Raw genomic sequence first — 20478 nt, 5'->3', positions numbered from 1 at the left:
TTACAACTCACACAGGAGGGGGAGCCAGATGATCATCTGTAGACTTGACTACAGTGATACACTGAGATCAACAACTTAGAGAAAAAGAGAAAAGCTAATATAAAGGAGAGCTACACTCTCCACTTTGAAAACCATCTTGGGTCATGAATATTGGTCATCATTGTTATTAGTCAACATGACTAGTACTTTTTAGTTTATATTATGAAATAGAATACATCTCTAAAGAAAAATAATTTCCATTTATTCTTTGGTATAATTCACCTGTCTTTATTATTTTAGTCGGGAAAAACAGCGTTTGATTAAACCAGATCAGATGAAGACAAGTTCATCATCTCCAGCAAACTCTGATGTGGAAATTGATGGGATTGGCAGAATAGCAATGGTTACTAAGCAGGTTTCAGATGCAGAAGCAAAACTTAAAAAACATAGGTGAGCCTCATTATCTGATAAAATACTGCATGTATCTAATTCTCATATGTTAGAGGGATATCTTTTTGTGGTATATGTTAATACTAAGAACACTATATGATTACAAATTCTTTTTAAAAAATATATATATTTTTATTGATATCAGAAAGGGAGAGGGTGAGAAAGAGATAGAAACATCAATGATGAGAGAGAATTATTGATTGGCTGCCTCCTGCACACCCCCTACTGGGGATCGAGCCCACAACCCAGGCATGTGCCCTTGATTGGAATCAAACCCGGAACCCTTCAGTTTGCAGGCTGACGCTCTATCCACTGAGCCAAACCAGCTAGGGCTACAGATTCTTTTATACTTGGTAGAATTTTATAAGATTATCATTTTGATGAATTATACATTTACCTAAAGTAATAATATTTAAATAAAAATACCAAGACTTCAAATTAGTTTGTCCCTTCAGTTTTATACATGGCTTATTTGGAATTTTCTTTAAAACTTCTGGCCTGATTTTTGAAATACCTTCTTTAGAGGCATATTTTTATTGTTAAAGATGGACTTAATTGTTGGAAATAGTCATCTAGTTTGTCCAATAAGACACATGGTCAAATCTTGTGTTATTATAAACTGAATATAAAGTTAAGGATCATAAACCTTTTGCATGTTTTGTGAGGTTATTGTATCGTTCAAGTGGTGTTTCAGAATTTTGAGAATGTGTAAAACCTCACAAGTTGAATATGTTGAATGATAGAACGTATTTGAATACATTGGCATATTTGGGGGTTATTTTATTGGGGTATAATTGACAGGTAACAGTTTCAAGTGTACAACGTGTGTAATGATTTGATATTTGGATGTATTGTGAAATGATCACAGTAAGTCTAGTTAACATCCATCACCATGTGTAGTTACAAAATTTTTGTCTTGTGATGAGGGCCAGTAACATATACTTGATAGAAATAATTACATCATTTTATGGATAGACATTTTTTTCCACTCCAAACACCCTGATATCATTAACTGATGGAGAGCAAAATGGTTTTAGATAACATCAACATTTCTGAGCTTTGTTCTGCTACTCAGTCCCCTTTTAGATTTAAAAATACAGGTTTAAAAACATAAGGTTCTGTGCAAAGATGGTGAGACTTTCTCTGTCCTGTTTTTATAATTTGCTAACCAGCTCTTAAAATTTAAATCTTGTTATTTTTTATTTTCTTTTTTCTGAATCTTTATTGTTGGGAGAATTACAGATGTTCCCCTCTTTGTTCCCCCAACCATGGTTCCTGTCATGCCCCTGGTCTTAACCACCCTATTGTCTGTGTCCATGGGTAATGCATATGTGCATATAAGTTATTTGGTTAATCTCTTCATTATATATGAAGTTAAACAGAACATTCTGCCGAAGTCCTCATTTTTCAGAAGTCATATGGGGTCAGATTCATTCAACATTAAACATTTATTATTAACTTAGATTTAAATGATTTAAAAAAAAAGACCTATAGTTACTTTTATAAAATGTAACTGTCTATTTGAATACCTGTGTGATTGGTGAGTATAAAAATATTAATCTTTTAAAACTCTCACCTGTATATCATAAATATATATTTAAAAATGAACTACTGCTTTGTAATTTTTATTCTGATGGTGTTTAGTCCACTAGTTTAGAAAAATATTAACGAGGATTTTGTTGCTTTTAAATTAGGATTCTCTTGATGAAAGATGAATCTGTTTTAAAGCATCTAGTACAGCAAGAAGCTAAGAAGAAAGAATCTGTTCGAAATGCTGAAACAAAGATTGCCAAACTTACAGAACAGCTTCAAGCAACAGAGAAAATTCTCAATGCCAACAAAATGTTTTTGAAGAAGCTTCAGGAACAAGTAATGTTCTTTTTTTTAAATTAAAATATTGTAGTCTCATGTTTACTACCCATTTTCTATGGGCCAAAATTTTTTTAAAAATTTTGTTTTATTGCTTAAAATATTACAAAGCGTAGTACATTTGTCTCCTTTTTCCCCCCCCTTGACCTTCCCCCAGCCTCCCCTACCCCCCAGTGTCTTGTGTCCATTGATTATGCTTATATGCATGCATACAAGTTCTTCGGTTGATCTCTTACCCCACCCCCCACAACCCTCCCCGGCCTTCCCGCTGTAGTTAGACAGTCTGTTCCATGCTGCTCTGCCTTTGTATCTATTTTTGTTCATCATTTTATAATGGTCTTTGTTATCCATAAATGAGTGAGATCATGTGGTATTTTTCCTTCATTGACTGGCTTATTTCACTTAGCATAATGATCTCCAGTTAAATCCATGCTGTTGCAAATGGTAAGAATTCCTTCTTTTTCACAGCAGCATAGTATTCCATTGTGTAGATGTACCACAGTTTTCTAATCCATTCATCTGCTGATGGGCACTTAGGCTGTTTCCAAATCTTAGCTATGGTAAATTGTGCTGCTATGAACATAGGGATGCATTTATCCTTTCTGATTGGTGTTTCTGGTTTCTTGGGATATATTCCTAGAAGTGGGATCACTGGGTCAAATGGGAGTTCCATTTTTAACTTTTTGAGGGAACTCCATACTGTCTTCCATAGTGGCTGCACCAGTCTGCATTCCCACCAGCAGTGCACAAGTGTTCCTTTTTCTCCACATCCTCTCCAGCACTTGTCGTTTGTTGATTTGTTGATGATAGCCATTCTGACAGGTGTGAGATGCTACCTCATTGTTGTTTTGATTTACATCTCTCGGATGATTAGTGACTTTGAGCATGTTTTCATATGTCTCTTGGCCTTCCTTCTGTCTTCTTTTGAAAAGTTTCTATTTAGGTCCTTTGACCATTTTTTGATTGGATTGTTTATCTTCCTTTTGTTAAGTTGTATGAGTTCCCTATAAATGTTATCGGTGCTAACATTGGCAAATATGTTCTCCCATGCAGTGGGCTTTCTTGTTTTGTTGATGGTTTCTTTTGCTGTGCAGAAGCTTTTTATTTTGATGTAGTCCCATTTGTTTATTTTCTCTTTAGTTTCCAATGCCCTAGGAGCTGTATACAGTGGGAGAACTTCTGTGCTGTAGTCACCCTTCTGGGGCAAGACTTGCTTTAGTGGGGCTTTGGTGCTCACTGAGTCTGCCCCCTGAGTGTGTCCCTTATGGATCTGAGGAGTTGTAATCTGGATGGTCCCACTCTGCCCACTGGGTACACTGGCTCTTGGATCTCTAAGGAGGTGCTAATTTAGCCTCATCCTGAGGCTACCCAGCAGGAGCTATGGAGAGATCTGCAGATTCCTTTTCCTTGTTTGGGGTTTGGAGGTGCCCAGATGAGGCCCAGCTGTGAAGCAATGCAAGCTGCTGTGGGGCCTTGGGCCTTCTTTTGGAAGTTCTGGGTCTCTCTGACCCAGCTGCAGTTAGTTAGGTAATTTTAGATTGCAAAGGGCCAGGGCATTCATATGCAAAAGCCTCTGTGCACAGCTTGGGTGGGGCGGGGTCTCGGGGAATCAACTGGGCGGAGCAAACAGCTATGGCTGATCCTCAGTCCTGCCCTAAGAGGCCCCCGGGTCTCAGTGTCCCACGGTAATCGCTGCAAGCACCTCTGAGAGGAAGCCACCCTCGAGTTCTGCCTGCTGCCAGACAGTCAAGTTTCTTCCCGTATGAGTTTGGGTCCCCAGAGACTCGCCCGGAACTGGACTTCAGAGCAGCTGGGAGCTTGTGTCTCCCTCCCGATTGGAAAAGACAACTGCGTCCTCAGTTGCCAGCCCTTTCCACGTGCACCTCCATACCTCCGCACTTTACTTCCACACTGCACCTCCTCTGAGTCTCAGTGTGCTTTTCTCTTTCCTTCTATTTGTAGAATTTCCACTCATCCAGCCTTCCTGTGGTTCTGGATGAAGTCCGTTTTGTCTTTTAGTTGTATTTTTGAAGTGGTTGTGGGAGGTAGCAATTTCCGGTGTTTACCTATGCTGCTATCTTGGTTTTTTTCCTTGAGTTTATTTTTGTGTATGGTGTAAGTTGGTGGTCTAGTTTCATTTTTTTTCATGTATCTGTCCAATTTTCCCAACACCATTTATTGAAGAAACTGTCTTGACTCCATTGTATGTTCTTGCCTCCTTTGTCAAATACTAATTGAGTGTATTGGTTCCGGTCGATTTCTGGGTTCTCTATTCTATTGCATTGATCTATATGTCTGTTCTTGTGTCAGTACCAGGCAGTTTTGAGAACAGTGGCTTTATAATAAAGCTTAATATCTGGTATTGAGATCCCACCTACTTTGTTCTTATAAGCCAAATTTTTAATAAAATAATGTTCTCCTTTGAGACATAATATTGGAATATTTATATTTTCCATTGAATGCCCTGCTGTGTTAAAAAGAAGTTATTTCCTCTTCTACGGCTTAACATTTACATTTTTAGAATTATCCTTTATTTTCAGATTCACAAAGTGCAACAACGTGTTACAGTTAAAAAAGCTTTGACTCTAAAGTATGGAGAAGAGTTTGCTCGGGCAAAGGCAGTGGCTAGTAAAGAAATAGGAAAACGAAAACTGGAACAAGATCGCTTTGGAGTAAGTTGTTTGTAGAAATATTTTATTTTTGGAAAGAAGAAAGTTTTATGATAGTTTTGAGGGTAAGAGATAGATAAAGTAACTCATTCCTGCATATTCAAATAGAATAAGATTAAAGCTTTGTTTTCAAATGACATCCATGTTTTTGGAACCTTGCTTATTTATTTTGTCTTTACTTTGTTTTTTGTTTTGTTTTATAGGTTAACTAGCAAAACTGTTGGAGACTTGTAAAACTGTTTTATGCTCATTATCTAGTTTTATAATGTTGGCATTGTATTGTGGGGATAGCACAGTTACCAGAAATTGTTTATAAAATCATAGCGATATAAAATGTTTATATCATTTTTCCTCCAGCCAAACAAAATGATGAGACTGGACAGTTCTCCAGTATCAAGTCCAAGAAAGCATTCAGCAGAACTAATTGCTATGGAAAAAAGACGATTACAAAAGCTAGAATATGAATATGCTCTGAAAATTCAGAAACTAAAAGAAGCTCGGGCCCTTAAAGCAAAGGAACAACAAAATATCGCTCCAGTTGTGGAAGAGGAACCTGAATTTTCTTTACCTCAACCCTCACTTCACGATCTGACTCAAGATAAATTGAGTCTGGACACTGAAGAAAATGATGTTGATGATGAGATTTTGTCTGGGTCAAACAGGGAACGAAGAAGATCCTTCTTAGAATCCAATTCTTTTACTAAACCTAACCTTAAACACACTGATACACCTAACAAAGAATGTGTAAACAAAGCTAAGAACATGGTAGAAAAACCAGAACTTTTTCTAGGGTTAAAAATTGGTGAATTGCAAAAATTATATTCAAAAGCTGACAGCTTAAAACAACTGATTTTAAAAACCACAACAGGCATTACAGGAAAGGTTTTGTGTGGTCAGGTAATGGAACATTTCATATTCTTTAAAAAAATGTAGAATTCGCCCTAGACGTATTTGCCTTATGAAGTTATTGTTTTCTTTTGCAGGAGATTTCTGTGGATGTAGATTTTATGACAGCACAGAATAAAACAACAGAAGTGAAGCCATGTCCTTTTAGTCCCTACCACAGCCCTCTTCTGGTTTTTAAGTCCTACAGGTAAAAAGAAAGATTCAGTGAACTTCAGTTTCAGGATTACTCCTGTTTTTGATATCTTAACTTCTAATATTTGATGATAATGAAAGAAGAAATTGAATCATGGTCACTGAAAAATGAATTTGCTCTTTTAGGGAAAGTAAAAATTAATGTCTTGTCATATACAGACCATATCAGGAAATAAGGGTTAGCTTACACTTCAGTTTATTAATTGTTATCAGATTCTAATTTCTTGCTACTGGTGGAATTGTGAATTCTTTTTTTTTTTTAATTAAATCTTTATTGTTCAGATTATTACAATTGTTTCTCTTTTTCCCCCATAGCTCCCCTCCACTCGGTTCCCACCCCACCCTCTGCCCTTACCCCCCACCCCCACTGTCCTCATCCATAGGTGTAGGATTTTTGTCCAGTCTCTTCCCGCACCCCCCACACCTCTTCCCCCCTGAGAATTGTCAGTCCACTCCCTTTCTATGCCCCTGATTCTATTATATTCACCAGTTTATTCTGTTCATCAAATTATTTATTCACTTGATTTTTAGGTTCACTTGTTGATAGATATGTATTTGTTGTTCATAATTTGTATCTTTACCTTTTTCTTCTTCTTCCTCTTCTTAAAGGATATCTTTCAGCATTTCATATAGTACTGGTTTGGTGGTGATGAACTCCTTTAGCTTTTTCTTATCTGTGAAGCTCTTTATCTGACCTTCAATTCTGAATGATAGCTTCGCTGGATAAAGTAATCTTGGTTGTAGGTTCTTGGTATTCATCACTTTGAATATTTCTTGCCACTCCCTTCTGACCTGCATAGTTTCTGTTGAGAAATCAGCTGACAGTCGTATGGGTACTCCCTTGTAGGTAACTGTTTTTCTCTTGCTGCTTTTAAGATTCTCTCTTTGTCTTTTGCTCTTGGCATTTTAATTATGATGTGTCTTGGTGTGGTCCTCTTTGGATTCCTTTTGTTTGGTGTTCTCTGAGCATCCTGGATTTGTAAGTCTATTTCTTTCACCAGGTGGGGGAAGTTTTCTGTCATTTCTTCAAATAGGTTTTCAATATCTTTCTCTCTCTTCTTCTGGAACCCCTATAATTCTGATGTTGGTACGCTTGAAGCTGTCCCAGAGGCTCCTTACACTATTTTCATATTTTTGGATTCTTTTTTCTTTTTGTTTTTCCGGTTGGGCATTTTTTGCTTCTTCATATTTCAAATCTTTGACTTGATTCTTGGAATCCTCTAGTCTACTGTTGGGTCTCTGAATAATATTTTTTATTTCTAGTTGGTCCTTTTTCATATCCTCGAGGGTCTCACTAAATTTATCAGCGCTTTCTAGAAAATTCTTGAAAAACCTTATAACCGTGGTTTTGAACTCTATATCTAGTAGTTTGCTTTCCTCCATTTCTGTCATTTGTGTCTTTTTTCTTTGTCTCCGCATTTTTTATGCTTCCCCCTGTGTTGGTAGACTGGCTTTGTGTGCTAGGTGTCCTATAGGGCCCAGTGGCTGAGCCTCCCCAAGTACCTGAGGTGGACATTCTTGGTACACCCCTTTGTGGGCTGTGTGCACAGTCTTGTTGTAGTTAAGCCTTGACTGTTGTAGGTATCACTGGGCGGAATTGACCTACAGGCCAATTGGCTGTGAGAATCAGCTGTGTTTATGGTGGGAGAACTTCTGTGCTGTAGTCACCCTTCTGGGGCAAGACTTGCTTTAGTGGGGCTTTGGTGCTCACTGAGTCTGCCCCCTGAGTGTGTCCCTTATGGATCTGAGGAGTTGTAATCTGGATGGTCCCACTCTGCCCACTGGGTACACTGGCTCTTGGATCTCTAAGGAGGTGCTAATTTAGCCTCTTCCTGAGGCTACCCAGCAGGATCTATGGAGAGATCTGCAGATTCCTTTTCCTTGTTTGGGGTTTGGAGGTGCCCAGATGAGGCCCAGCTGTGAAGCAATGCAAGCTGCTGTGGGGCCTTGGGCCTTCTTTTGGAAGTTCTGGGTCTCTCTGACCCAGCTGCAGTTAGTTAGGTAATTTTAGATTGCAAAGGGCCAGGGCATTCATATGCAAAAGCCTCTGTGCACAGCTTGGGTGGGGCGGGGTCTCGGGGAATCAACTGGGCGGAGCAAACAGCTATGGCTGATCCTCAGTCCTGCCCTAAGAGGCCCCGGGTCTCAGTGTCCCACGGTAATCGCTGCAAGCACCTCTGAGAGGAAGCCATCCTTGGGTTCCACCCGATGCCAGACAGTCCAGTTTCTCCACGTATGAGTCTGGGTCCCCAGAGACTCGCCTGGAACCTGGAGTTCAGAGCAGCTGGGAGCTTGTGTCTCCCTCCCGATTGGAAAAGAACTGCGTCCTCAGTTGCCAGCCCTTCCACGTGCACCCCCATACCTCCGCACTTTACTTCCACACTGCACCTCCTCTGAGTCTCAGTGTGCTTTTCTCTTTCCTTCTATTTGTAGAATTTCCACTCAGCCAGCCTTCCTGTGGTTCTGGATGAAGTCCGTTTTGTCTTTTAGTTGTATTTTTGAAGTGATTGTGGGAGGTAGCAATTTCTGGTGTTTACCTATGCCGCCATCTTGGTTTCTCAGAATTGTCAATTCTTGATTATTGCCTGTTAGAGATTTTAGGAAAAAATAACTGGAGGCCTACAAGAATTTTTAATTTTACTGTTACCATGTGTAAGGAATGCATTGTCCAGCTCTCATAAAATTGAATTAGGGATTCTCAGATGATTAATTTTGTGGCAGGTTGTATTTGTCTTTTAAACTTCTAGAAGTTGTGAGCCTGTTAAATGGGTATGATTCAATTGTAAAATTGTAAAGCACCTACTAGTACAGACTTTTTACTTAGTTTGTTTTTTTTTTTTTGTTGGCGGTGACGTGTGTAAGAAATACCAACATTATGTAGTATTTTATTATGTGATGTGAAAACACTGCTTTTAAAATACAGAGCTTTTTGTTTTCTATTTCAGGTCTTTTATGTTCTGGGTATAAAAGTAGTTTGTCCCTATCACTTTATATTCTGGGGGTGGGGTTGCTATTAAGTATTTAAGTATAGAAATTTTAGTTGGGAAGGAAAATTTTTCTACGTTATGTTTATGGAACATAATATGTCCATCTCTCTTCTTAGATTTAGTCCATACTATCGAACTAAGGAGAAACTTCCCCTAAGCTCAGTATCATACAGTAATATGATTGAACCGGATCAGTGTTTCTGCCGTTTTGATTTAACAGGAACCTGTAATGATGATGATTGTCAGTGGTGAGTAGTTTTAATATGTAAACATTTTATAATCTAAAAGACAGTTTTGGTTGTTTGGACTTTGATATGTACATGATTATCTTTTCTGTGTTGTCATTTTATTTTAGGCAGCATACACAAGACTATACGCTTAGCCGAAAACAGCTATTCCAGGACATTCTATCATATAATCTGTCTTTGATTGGTTGCTCAGAGACAAGCACTGATGAAGAAATTGCTGCTGCAGCAGGTTATTAAAGACCTCTTCTTGTTCCCCAAATGAAAATTTGAATTTAGGCAATTCAAAAATGTAGTATTCAGGTTTTTTTTGACATCTTTTAATTGCTGTCATAATTCAGTTTATTGACCTATGACACTTTATCTAGATCTTCTCTGTCCAGTACAGTAATCACTAGCTATACGTTGCTATTCAAACCTAAATTAAAATGTACTCTATCAAGTCACACTAGCCACATTTCAGTGCCCTATAGCCACTATTGAGTTCAGTAGCTAAGTGGTGCTCAGTGCTTTACCAATAGGACATTGCAAGATATAAGACCTTTCTATCATTGAAAGTCATTTGGATAGAACGCATCTAAACAGTTTAGTTTATTTGGAAGAATATATAAACATTTGTATAGAAATTTTAGTAATGATTTTAAAATAGAGCTCTTTTTATTATATTTTTCAAAAATAAAGAAGAGTTGGACGTTAAGAAAGATGTCTGTAGTTTCAGATTCTACAATGAGATAAAAAGGACTTTGTACACTTTGATATTGTAGAAAGCATAGATTATTTTCAGACATTAATGAGTAAATGTTAAATTTTTCCCTAGATTCAGTGCCAGATATTAAGTTTATTAAATTGACTGTTATCACAACCAAAGTGATTGTAAAGTCACAGAATCTAATCATTCCCTATTTGGGACTTTAAGTTTCACTTGTTTAGTTGGTTTCAGGAAATACATATTTTTTTCAGCTCAAATTGGAATGCATGATGTGGTAAGATTTGCATAGTAGTTAATATGTGGTCCTTGCCCTCTAGAAGCTGTAGGTGTTTTTGTCTACTACCATATACTTCTCTTTAATTCTTAAACTGTTCTTCACTTTATACTCTTTAATTAGCCTCTTCTCTGAAATCCATGTTTTTTATACTTTTTATGATAATAGCATTGGTCTAATTTCAGAAAAATACGTTGAGAAACTTTTTGGAGTAAACAAAGATCGAATGTCAATGGACCAGATGGCGGTTCTTCTTGTTAGCAATATCAATGAAAGTAAAGGCCATAGTGAGTATATATGTCTCTCCCTCTCACAAAAGGATATTGTAGTGTCTTCATGACAGCAAATTTTCTGGCATTACGTTCTCAATATAAAAAAATTATATAGGGTGTCCCAAAATACATATACACACACTTTGAATAATTATAAAGGCAGTATTTATTAAAATATATTTCATTTTCAAAATTGAGCTATCAGCTGTTGAAGTGCGTATACATTCTTTTGGGACACGCTGTATATATGTCATTTCTAACACAACAGAATAAATTTAGCTCTTTTTTAGTGTTATTTGGGTAGCCTTCAAAACCATAAAAACTAGGTGTGTCAACTAAGTCGTTTCCTGTCTACTTTAGCACCTCCATTTACAACCTACAAAGATAAAAGAAAGTGGAAGCCAAAGTTTTGGAGAAAACCTATTTCAGAGAATAGTTTCAGTAGTGATGATGAACAGTCTACAGGACCAATTAACTATGGTAAGAAGTAATTTAAGATCCTGAATCATTCAGTGTGGTGTTCCACTTTACTAATCTTTTGGTGTATCTACTATTGTAGATGTTTTTATTTTTTTATTTCTATTTTTAAAAACCAGTTATGCCATTTAGCATTTAAGGCAATTAGTAGTTCTTTATTGTGTAGAACTGCCCCTTGCATTGCAGAGCATTTTGTATGTTCCAGTAAATCCAGGGATAACTCTGTACTAATCGTGACAACTTCAAATCACTGCCTGGCTTGTGTCTTTTTGAGGGCAGATGTTTTATTTTATTTAATCTTTGATTTGAGCCTGTATTTTCTGACATGCAGTAAGTAGGCTCATAAAATGATTGAGTAAATGAATGAGCAGAGTACTATACGAATGAGTGCCTATTGTCAAGCACATCTTGCATTATAATCTCAAGTTTACATAATTTAATTGTTTGCTATTTGTGGATTAGCAGATACCTGATAGGTGTATGCTCTCTTGTGCTTATTTACATTAACACTTTTTCTCTTAATTTAGATATAGTGGAATAAAAAATCTTCATAAATTAAAACTTTCTCTTATAATTTAATGAATGTGAATTATCAAGTGATGGCACTTACCTTAAAGTAGGGAGACCATACTTCTGTTTGGCCCAGTAAAGTCCTAGTTTAAAGATGAGACCAGTTGTTTTTTCTTGTGTCTGTGGGTAAGAGAAAGTATGAAACTAATGATATCTTTTTATAGCCTTTCAGCCAGAGAACCGAATAAAAGTTCCAGCTTTGGATACAGTTGTGACTCCAGATGATGTCAGATACTTTACAAATGAGACTGATGACATTGCTAATTTAGAAGCAAGTGTGCTTGAAAATCCTTCTCATGTACAACTTTGGCTCAAGCTTGCATACAAGTACTTGAGTCAAAATGAAGGGTAGGTCTACTACTAGTCTTTATGTAAACTGTTGCACATTTATATTTTTGTGTTTGAGGTTCACTCCTTCTGTGGTAATCATATTTCCTTCCTAGTATCAATGGAGCCTTTGTTTTTTTTGACAGAGCTAAAGCACTTTATTGTTTAAAAGCTATTAGAAAATGTTTAAGATTAGATCTTGAGTTGTGTGCATGTCTCAGTGTATAGGTAATAAATTAGCTGTAGTTTTTAACTCTAGTGAGCTCTTATTTCAAAGTAGGATTAGTTAAAACAATAAGTTCTTAGTGGTATAAGGATTATTTATTGGGTTTTTAAAAAAGTAGTGGGACAGGTTAAGTTTTTTTGTTAATCTTCATTTGGAGATTTAAAGCTTGTTTAAGATCCTCTAAATTCTGGTGACTTGCCTGTTTTCTGCAGGAAGTGTTATATTACATGTATGCAAATAAGGTAAATAATAATCTCACAGTTGGCCGCTTCTTTTGTATAAATGTATATTCTAACCTACTTTTTGATAGGTTTATCAGAAATAATCTTACTACCAGGAATCTTTTATTGTCTCAATTTTAAAATGATAATAATTCTGTTTTTTTTAACAGGCTACTTTGATTGTCTATCTTAGAACTCAGTATAAAAGTTTTTTTAATAAGGCAGCACTGCAGAATGCTAATACACCTACATACCTGAATATGGTGCTTATTTAACGTGCCCTGTTGCCATTTCCATGTTAATGGGATAAGTTGCAGTGTTTTCTTTTCTGACTCATTTACTGAGTGAGGGCCAAAGAACTGTACATTATTGTATGAATAGGATCATGAGAGACAATTATCTTCTCCAAGATATAGCAAGACCTTGACTGTTGAAAAGAACTATTATATTGAAAGCTTTGATATTTTGTACTGGCAGTAGCTGGCCTTGAGGGAGAATTGTTTAACTTTTCCCATTCCCAGATCAGTGTAAATCATAAAAAGGTATTGCTGAGTATGGACATAAAGCACATTTGAAGTTGATAATTTAGTGGTTTTATAACACAGTGGTTTTATCTGGTAAATGCTAACTGAGCATCCACTTAGGAAGGAATTGTTGGGTCTATGGGAAATAGGAACAGATGTGACAGAAAATCCTGATCTACCACTCTTTGTCATATGTGACTAGTTTCTTGGTAGGTTCTAGTAGAAAATGGAATTTAAAAATTGACTCAGTAGAGTAGCTCAATTTAAAACTTTTCAAAACATAAAAAAAAATCCTCTTGCTTTTCTTTTAAACATGTAGGCTGTGTTCAGAGTCTTTGGATTCTGCTTTAAATGTTCTGGCGCGGGCTTTGGAAAACAACAAAGACAATCCAGAAATTTGGTGCCATTATCTCAAATTGTTTTCTAAAAGAGGAACCAAGGAGGAGGTGCAGGAAATGTGTGAAACAGCTGTTGAATATGCTCCTGATTATCAAAGTTTTTGGACTGTGAGTAGAAAAGATAACATAGTCCTGTGTGTGCACGTGTGGGTGTGTGTGTATATGTGTTTATAACTCTGGGTCATCTTAAATATTGATATATAGCTTAATGGATCATATTCTTTATTTGCATATAGATATGATACCTTTACTTTTGGTGTCCAGTAACCTCAAAACCACTTCTGTGTCTAGATTAATTTAGATTAAACAAGAAGAAAATACTTAGTGAAGAGGTGATTTTTGTTGTTATATAACTAACTTTGTTGGTATAGAAAAAACATGAACATTTTAAATCATTTTAATACTTACCTATTCTTAAGCAGTTTTTTAAAAAAAATATTAATATTAATCCTTACCCCAGGATATGTTTTTATATTTAGAGAGAGAGGAAGGTGATGGAAGGGGAGAGAGACAGAGACAGAAACATTGATCGGTTGCCTCCCACATGCTCCCGGACCAGGGGATTGAATCTGCAATCTAGGTATGTGTGATGACTGGGCATTAAACCTGCAACCTTTTGGTGTACGGACAATGCTCCAGCCAACTTAGTCACCCTGCCAGGGCCCTTAAGCAGTTTTAGTTTGTGCGAAGTTAAGTGAATTTTGTGCAAAGCGTCTGAAAAAAAAATTTCTTTTGAATTTCTTATTCATGTAAAACATTTCCATGAATACCAAGAAATAATATATTATCTGTCATTTTTAAAAATATGTTTTTATTGATTTTACAGAGAAAGGGAGAGTGAGAAAGAGAGAGAGAGGGAGACATCAATGATGAGAGAGAATCATTGACTGGCTACCTCCTGCACGCCTCACACTGGGGATTGAGCCCGGGCATGTGCCCTGACCGAGAATCAAACTGACTTTCTGGTTCATAGTTCGATGCTCAACCACTGAGCCACTCTGGCCTGGCTGTCCTCATTTTTATAAAAATAAATATTAATCTGTAATTCATACTAATATTGAACCTGGCCAACATAAAAAGATTTGGTGGAAAAATAGGTCTTCCTCATTTTCTGAGAGAATGGTCTGTTTCCTACTCAGGTTTAAACTTAAAATTTTAATGAATCCACCTGTAAAAGAAATACTTATTAATATCTGAACTCTTACCACCTAAACTCAGGAGCTGTTAGATTCAGATACATATTCCGATAAATCAATTACTGTCAGATCTATCATTTTCTTGCCAATTGAAATTCGGGACAAATAAGAATTGAATAACATGGTATCCCTTAATGAATTAACTTGCCACTCTAACGAGCCTAACACAAGTACTGAATAGATGTGAACAGTGAAATATGCTTGATTTTTGACCTGGAGCCATGTAGTACCAAATTAATGCTGTTGATCACCACCAGATTTTTAGGATGTAATATTTGTCCTTAAAGTTGTTTGGTTTTAAAGGGCCTTTTCATTTCTTGATTAAGTCTTTTTCCTTTTTTTTAAAGTATGTTTTTGTTGATTTCAGAGAGAGGAAGGGGGAGGGAAAGAGGGATAGAACATTGATGAGAGAGAATCATTGATTGGCTGCCTTCTGCATGCCTTCTACTGGGGATCCATCCCACAGCCCAGGCATGTGTCCAGACCAAGAATTGAACCTTCTGTTTCATAGGTTGACACTCAACTACTGAGCCACACTGGCCAGGCTGATTAAGTCTTTTTAATTATTTTGCCATCTAGTTCTAATATGAATGCTCTTTTTAGAATTTTTATATAGTCACACACCTAAGCAATGCAAATTGTATGTGATCATAAATGTGAATTTTTGGAGGTATATCATAGTCTTGCTGTCATTTACCTATCGGAAAGGAAAGATGGAATTTTTTCAGTGATAATTCTGAGAGTACATCAGTATTATTCTAGTGTTCATCTGATTTTACTTTCCAACTTGTGGTAGAAGGGGAAACCTAGGTTATAGTACTGGAAGATGAGTTTATGTATATTTATAATTTTCCTTTTTGTAGAAATTGAAGATTTAATATGAGACAGTTTCATAATGAGATGTGAAAAATATGCATTTTACATCTTATCTTATGAAGCATGATTAATTTTATGAAATCTCTTTGGGTAGTTTCTGCACCTAGAAAGCACCTTTGAAGAAAAGGATTATGTATGTGAGAGAATGGTGGAATTTCTGATGGGAGCAGCCAAACGGGAAGCATCAGATATTCTGTCCTTTCAGCTTTTAGAGGCTCTTTTGTTTAGAGTTCAGCTGCACATATTTACTGGAAGATCCCAAAGTGCACTTGCACTTTTACAGGTAAATAGTTGTTGTAGCATTTAATTATACTTTGTAGAGAACTGGCTTTAGATTTGAATTCTTGTTTTACCACTTACTAGTAAGTTGTGTGAAGTTGAGTAAGTTTATGATTGTTTCCTCATTTACTTAGTGGGGATAATACCTTCTTTAGAGTGTTTATGAGGTTTAAAGGAAACTAATGTATGTCCAGTATCCACCAGAATAAATTTCAGTATTCAAACAATAAGGTAAAAAAATTAGTTCATTGTGAAAATCTGCTATATGGATGCAGAGTTTTGTTTGTTTTTACTAATTTCTCTTTATCTTACTAGATTTTGAATAACAAGGCACTGAAAATGTTCAGATAAATTTAATCTTTTTCATTAAGTATGTTATGAACCTTTGCATAATAAAATTTGTTAATTTGATACTGATATTTCTAAAAAGTTTTTGATTAAAAACAAATTGGTGGCTTTCAAAAGTTTTAACGTAGGTATTTAAGAACCACTCCAAAGAAATACAACTGTTTTATTCATTGTTGGCTTTACATTTGAATCTCAGGAATAGGAGTCATTATTTAAAAAAAACCTGAGTCTATTTTTTCGTTAACCTAGAATGCATTGAAATCGGTTAATGATGGAATAGTATCTGAGTACCTTAAAACAAGTGATCGATGTTTGGCATGGCTGGCCTACATACATCTTATTGAATTCAACAGTCTCCCTTCAAAATTTTATGATCCATCTAATGCCAATCCTTCAAGAATTGTTAACACAGAACCATTTATAATGCCTTGGCAAACAGTTCAAGATGTAAAGACTAATCCTGATATGTTGTTAGCAGTGTTTGAAGGTAAGTATAAATGTTTATAAATTATTTAAAATATCAACTTACCCTTTTATGGTTCTTCATAATTAAGTGAAGCAGATTTATAAATTGCAAATTGTAGTTCTATGCTATAGTTCAAGATTAAGGATTGAATCAGAAGAGATTGGCATTGGCATCTATGAAGGCTAGGAACTGTACATAATTAATACTACATAATTAGTTTTTCTGATTATAGCAAAGGATATTAGCTAGATTAATAGATTTGATAGGTTTAATGATTTGATTGGATTTTTAGAAGCAGTTTATCAAGGTGAAAGTTAAAGATTGTATCTTGTTTTTCAAGTAATTAATATTTGATCCATCAATCAATGAATTTGATTGTTACTATATACTAAATAATTTATCTGCTGTGGGACACATAAGGTATAAAGCCTATTCCTTCCTACTAAGAGATATGTAACCTAGTCCAGTGGTCGACAAACTCATTAGTCAACAGAGCCAAATATCAACAGTACAACGATTGAAATTTCTTTTGAGAGCCAAGTTTTTTAAACAAACTGTATAGGTAGGTACATTGTCATTAACTTAATTAGGGTACTCCTAAGGCTTAGGAAGAGATACACTCAAGGGGCCAAAGAGCTGCATGTGGCTCGCGAGCCGCAGTTTGCTGACCACGGACCTAGTCAGAAAATAAAATCTATACATTTTGACATAATTATTAACAGATGAGGCCAGATAACTGTGAATTAGTATATAGTCTAAAATCTCTGCTTATAGAAGAGATTAGAATCTGTGGTTGATACAATTATATGGTACAAGCCATAAATCCAAAGGAAAGACATTATTGTAGGTTGGCATGATCAAGGAAGTCTTCATAGAAGAATTAGGACTTAGAGCTGGATTCTGAAGCTCAACTATGATGTGACATAATGGGCCTCTTCAAAGATAGGATCCTTGTCTTACATCTACATTTTCCAAGTGCCTAAAATGTTTTGACTTTGTGCTAAGTATAAATGTTTATTGAATAAACCAGGGAAGAAGGGAAGGGAAAAAAGGACATTCCTGTTAGGGGAGCTAAGTAAACAAAAAGCAACAAGTGGGTAAGAATTGGTACATTGGATTTGAAGGGAGATTAGAAGAAGGAAGGGTCCTTATTAAAGTGAGAGTTCTGTGCTAAAGAATAGTAGGAATTAACTTTCATAAGTGGAATGATACCTACCAAATTTTCAACTTTGTATAAGTGTATTAGACTTGATGACAGTAGAGGTTCTTGAAGAAAGAAAGAAAAAAAAAAAAGTGCTGAAGAGAATACCACAGGTAGGAAAACCAACCAGAAACTCATTCCCATAACTGAGGCACAAAAAAAGGAAACTGGGAGAGAGAGTATTTATTAGAGATATTTGAAGTTAGCATATAGAGATGCAGGGGACAGATTAAATATCAGGGAAGGAGAGACGACATAGTCAAAGATGAATTTAGGGTCTTGAGACCAGCAAAGGAAAGTGCATTCGTAGAAAACTGATAAATTGGGGAGACTGATTTTGGTAGTAGGAATAGTATTTGTGAGTGGTAATTGGTCATCCAATTGGAAATGCCTGTTGGCAGAAGGAAATAGGAAGATAAGGAAGTGGACCGAAAGTGGACAATTATGGGTAGAGAAATGGATTTGGAAGTTAATTAACGTAGAAGTCACTAAATTACAAAGTGCTTTGCAGTTTTTAATGTACTCTTTCAGTAAATTATTTAGTAGTTGAAGCTATGAGATATTTCCTCTGAGGACATAGACATTTAAAACTATAGTAGTTAGAGATAAAAGGGAGTATATGAGACCAAGAGAACTTATAAACAATCATTTAGAAGCAGATGCAAAAAGAAAAGAAAAAGAAGAGTAAGTACATTATCAAATGCTAATCAAATAAAATGAATGTAGAGATAGGCTTTCAGGTTTGTTTAGTTATGATCCTGTAACTGAACTTTAAATGAATAGTTTCAGAGTGGCATTCACTTTTAAACTCTGCAGATCTGGGGGTCATACTACCATTGGGCAAGGAGGAAATAGTGACAGTTGTACAAAGTAAAACATGATCCTATTCTCTAAGAAGTGGCCTGGTCAAGTAAAATATTCTTTTTTTTTTTTTTTAAAGTGAAGTATTCTTTACAAGGGGGAAGTGTATTTTGAAGGAGTAAGGAAAAGATCTAGTTTAGGGGGAGACACTTAAATGGCTGTATGACAGCAGTCAAGGTCTCTTGAAGTGGGTCAGAGAAAAAAGAAAAGGTAATTTGATTTTTTTTTTTTTTAGGTAAGTTTTAAGGAATTTAGGAAAATGAAAGGGACCTTTGTTTAAATGAAAATATTAATAGAAGCAAGATCTCATATTGGGTTGTTTTGTTTTTACCAGGAAAGTGAGGGTAAGAGATTGAATTTTATGAGTTTAGAAATATCCGAAATATCTCCTTTGGATAAAAGCCAGAAGTTCAGAATAAGATGATGGTCAAGCAAAGAGCTAGACCATCTTCTCCTATTGGTCTTTTAGAGTTGAAAGAACAGTGGAATAATTAATTCTATGTTTGATTCATGCTATTGTGATATTTTTGGATAGATGCAGTAAAAGCTTGCACAGATGAGAACCTTCCTGTTGAGGAAAGAATAGAGGTCTGTGTTCCACTTTACACAAACATGATTGCTCTGCACCAGCTTCTAGAGAGGTAAAACTTAATTGGCAAGCAGTTAATCTTGTGTTAAAAGTTGATTTTTAAAATATGTATAGACATTTTTTTTCTTGTTAAGGTATGAAGCTGCAGTAGAACTTTGTAAACGTTTATTGGAATCTTGTCCCATGAACTGCCAGTTGTTGGAAGCCCTTGTTGCTTTATATTTGCAAACAAGTCAGCACGACAAAGCCAGGGCAGTGTGGCTTACTGCATTTGAAAACAGTCCTCAGAATGCAGAGGTTTTTTATCATACGTGCAAATTCTTCATCATGCAGGTAAAAATGAAATGACTTAGAATGTTTAAATGTGATGTGTTTATGTTTCACAATTTCTTAAATTATTTCAGTCATCAGCCTCTTCAGTATGCTTTTACTGGTCCTTCTGCCCCTTGCAAATTATTTTAGATATTCCTTCTCTCTCTGCTGTAAAATACCCTGTGCATAGTTCTACCATTATGCTTATTAAATTGCTTTGTAATTTTGTTTAGAGCTGCTTTGTATTCTATGTTAAGAACTCCTTGAGGGTAAAGACCATGTCTTACTCAGATTTGGAGCCCCACTACCTACCTAGCACGATGCCAAACATATATTAGAAGCTTGATAGTTAATTGGTGGCTGCAACTTGAGACTGTGGTGTATTGGGTGTCAAGCTGTTTAATTTAATTTGGAAATCAGAATATAGAATTTATCTTTATACCTACTCAAGAAACCTACTCAAATAGTGAATTTTAGGGGTTTTCCTCCCTTGAAAGATTTTAATTAAACATTGTAAGTCTAACGTGTATTCCTCCTTCCTCTTTTAAAAATAGAATCGAGGGGATAATCTTCTCCCATTTTTGCGGAAATTTATTGCATCCTTCTTTAAACCTGGGTTTGAGAAGTATAATAACTTGGATCTGTTTCGGTAAGTTCATAGAACTTAATTTGCAGAGGAATGAGAGTATAGTTCAGTGGGAAGACTACAGATTTTTTTGTGTGTGGATTGACTACATTTTAAAATAATTTTTAAAAATATTTGAACACTTTCTTAGACCATTAGGAAGGCAATAGAATTTAATAGAAACAGAAAGCTGTAAAATGTGTTATAAATCTTTAAAGACACTAATGAAGGTTTATATTAACACCATGGTAACTCATTCTGCTTTTAATTTATTGTTATTGTTAATTTTAGCATACAATACCATAGCAGTGAATTATCCCGAGACAATAAGTGATTTTTAAAAAAATGAGTTTTGCCGAAACCGGTTTGGCTCAGTGGATAGAGCGTCGGCCTGCGGACTGAAAGGTCCCAGGTTCGATTCCGGTCAGGG

At 35.8% G+C, this 20478-nt stretch overlaps 1 protein-coding gene across 4 annotated transcripts in view; it reads left to right on the top strand.

Annotated features, from left to right (window-relative positions):
- Positions 1-20478, top strand: part of ZFC3H1 (zinc finger C3H1-type containing) — a 58202-nt gene that overhangs the window by 26736 nt on the left and 10988 nt on the right. For all 4 annotated transcript variants that reach the window (XM_059683646.1, XM_059683644.1, XM_059683645.1 and 1 more), the window contains exons 12-27: positions 280-429; positions 2124-2298; positions 4839-4970; positions 5325-5864; positions 5951-6060; positions 9169-9300; positions 9408-9529; positions 10466-10567; positions 10913-11032; positions 11764-11947; positions 13217-13403; positions 15462-15650; positions 16244-16481; positions 19058-19163; positions 19246-19444; positions 19978-20072. In XM_059683646.1, coding sequence (XP_059539629.1) covers positions 280-429; positions 2124-2298; positions 4839-4970; positions 5325-5864; positions 5951-6060; positions 9169-9300; positions 9408-9529; positions 10466-10567; positions 10913-11032; positions 11764-11947; positions 13217-13403; positions 15462-15650; positions 16244-16481; positions 19058-19163; positions 19246-19444; positions 19978-20072 — 2781 coding nt within the window. The remainder of the gene's footprint in view (positions 1-279; positions 430-2123; positions 2299-4838; positions 4971-5324; positions 5865-5950; positions 6061-9168; positions 9301-9407; positions 9530-10465; positions 10568-10912; positions 11033-11763; positions 11948-13216; positions 13404-15461; positions 15651-16243; positions 16482-19057; positions 19164-19245; positions 19445-19977; positions 20073-20478) is intronic.

This window comes from Myotis daubentonii, chromosome 2 (assembly GCF_963259705.1).
Source record: "Myotis daubentonii chromosome 2, mMyoDau2.1, whole genome shotgun sequence".
NCBI classification, from domain to species: domain Eukaryota; kingdom Metazoa; phylum Chordata; class Mammalia; order Chiroptera; family Vespertilionidae; genus Myotis; species Myotis daubentonii.
Note: the sequence above shows the minus strand (reverse complement) of the source record. Positions and strands in the feature narration are given on the sequence as shown.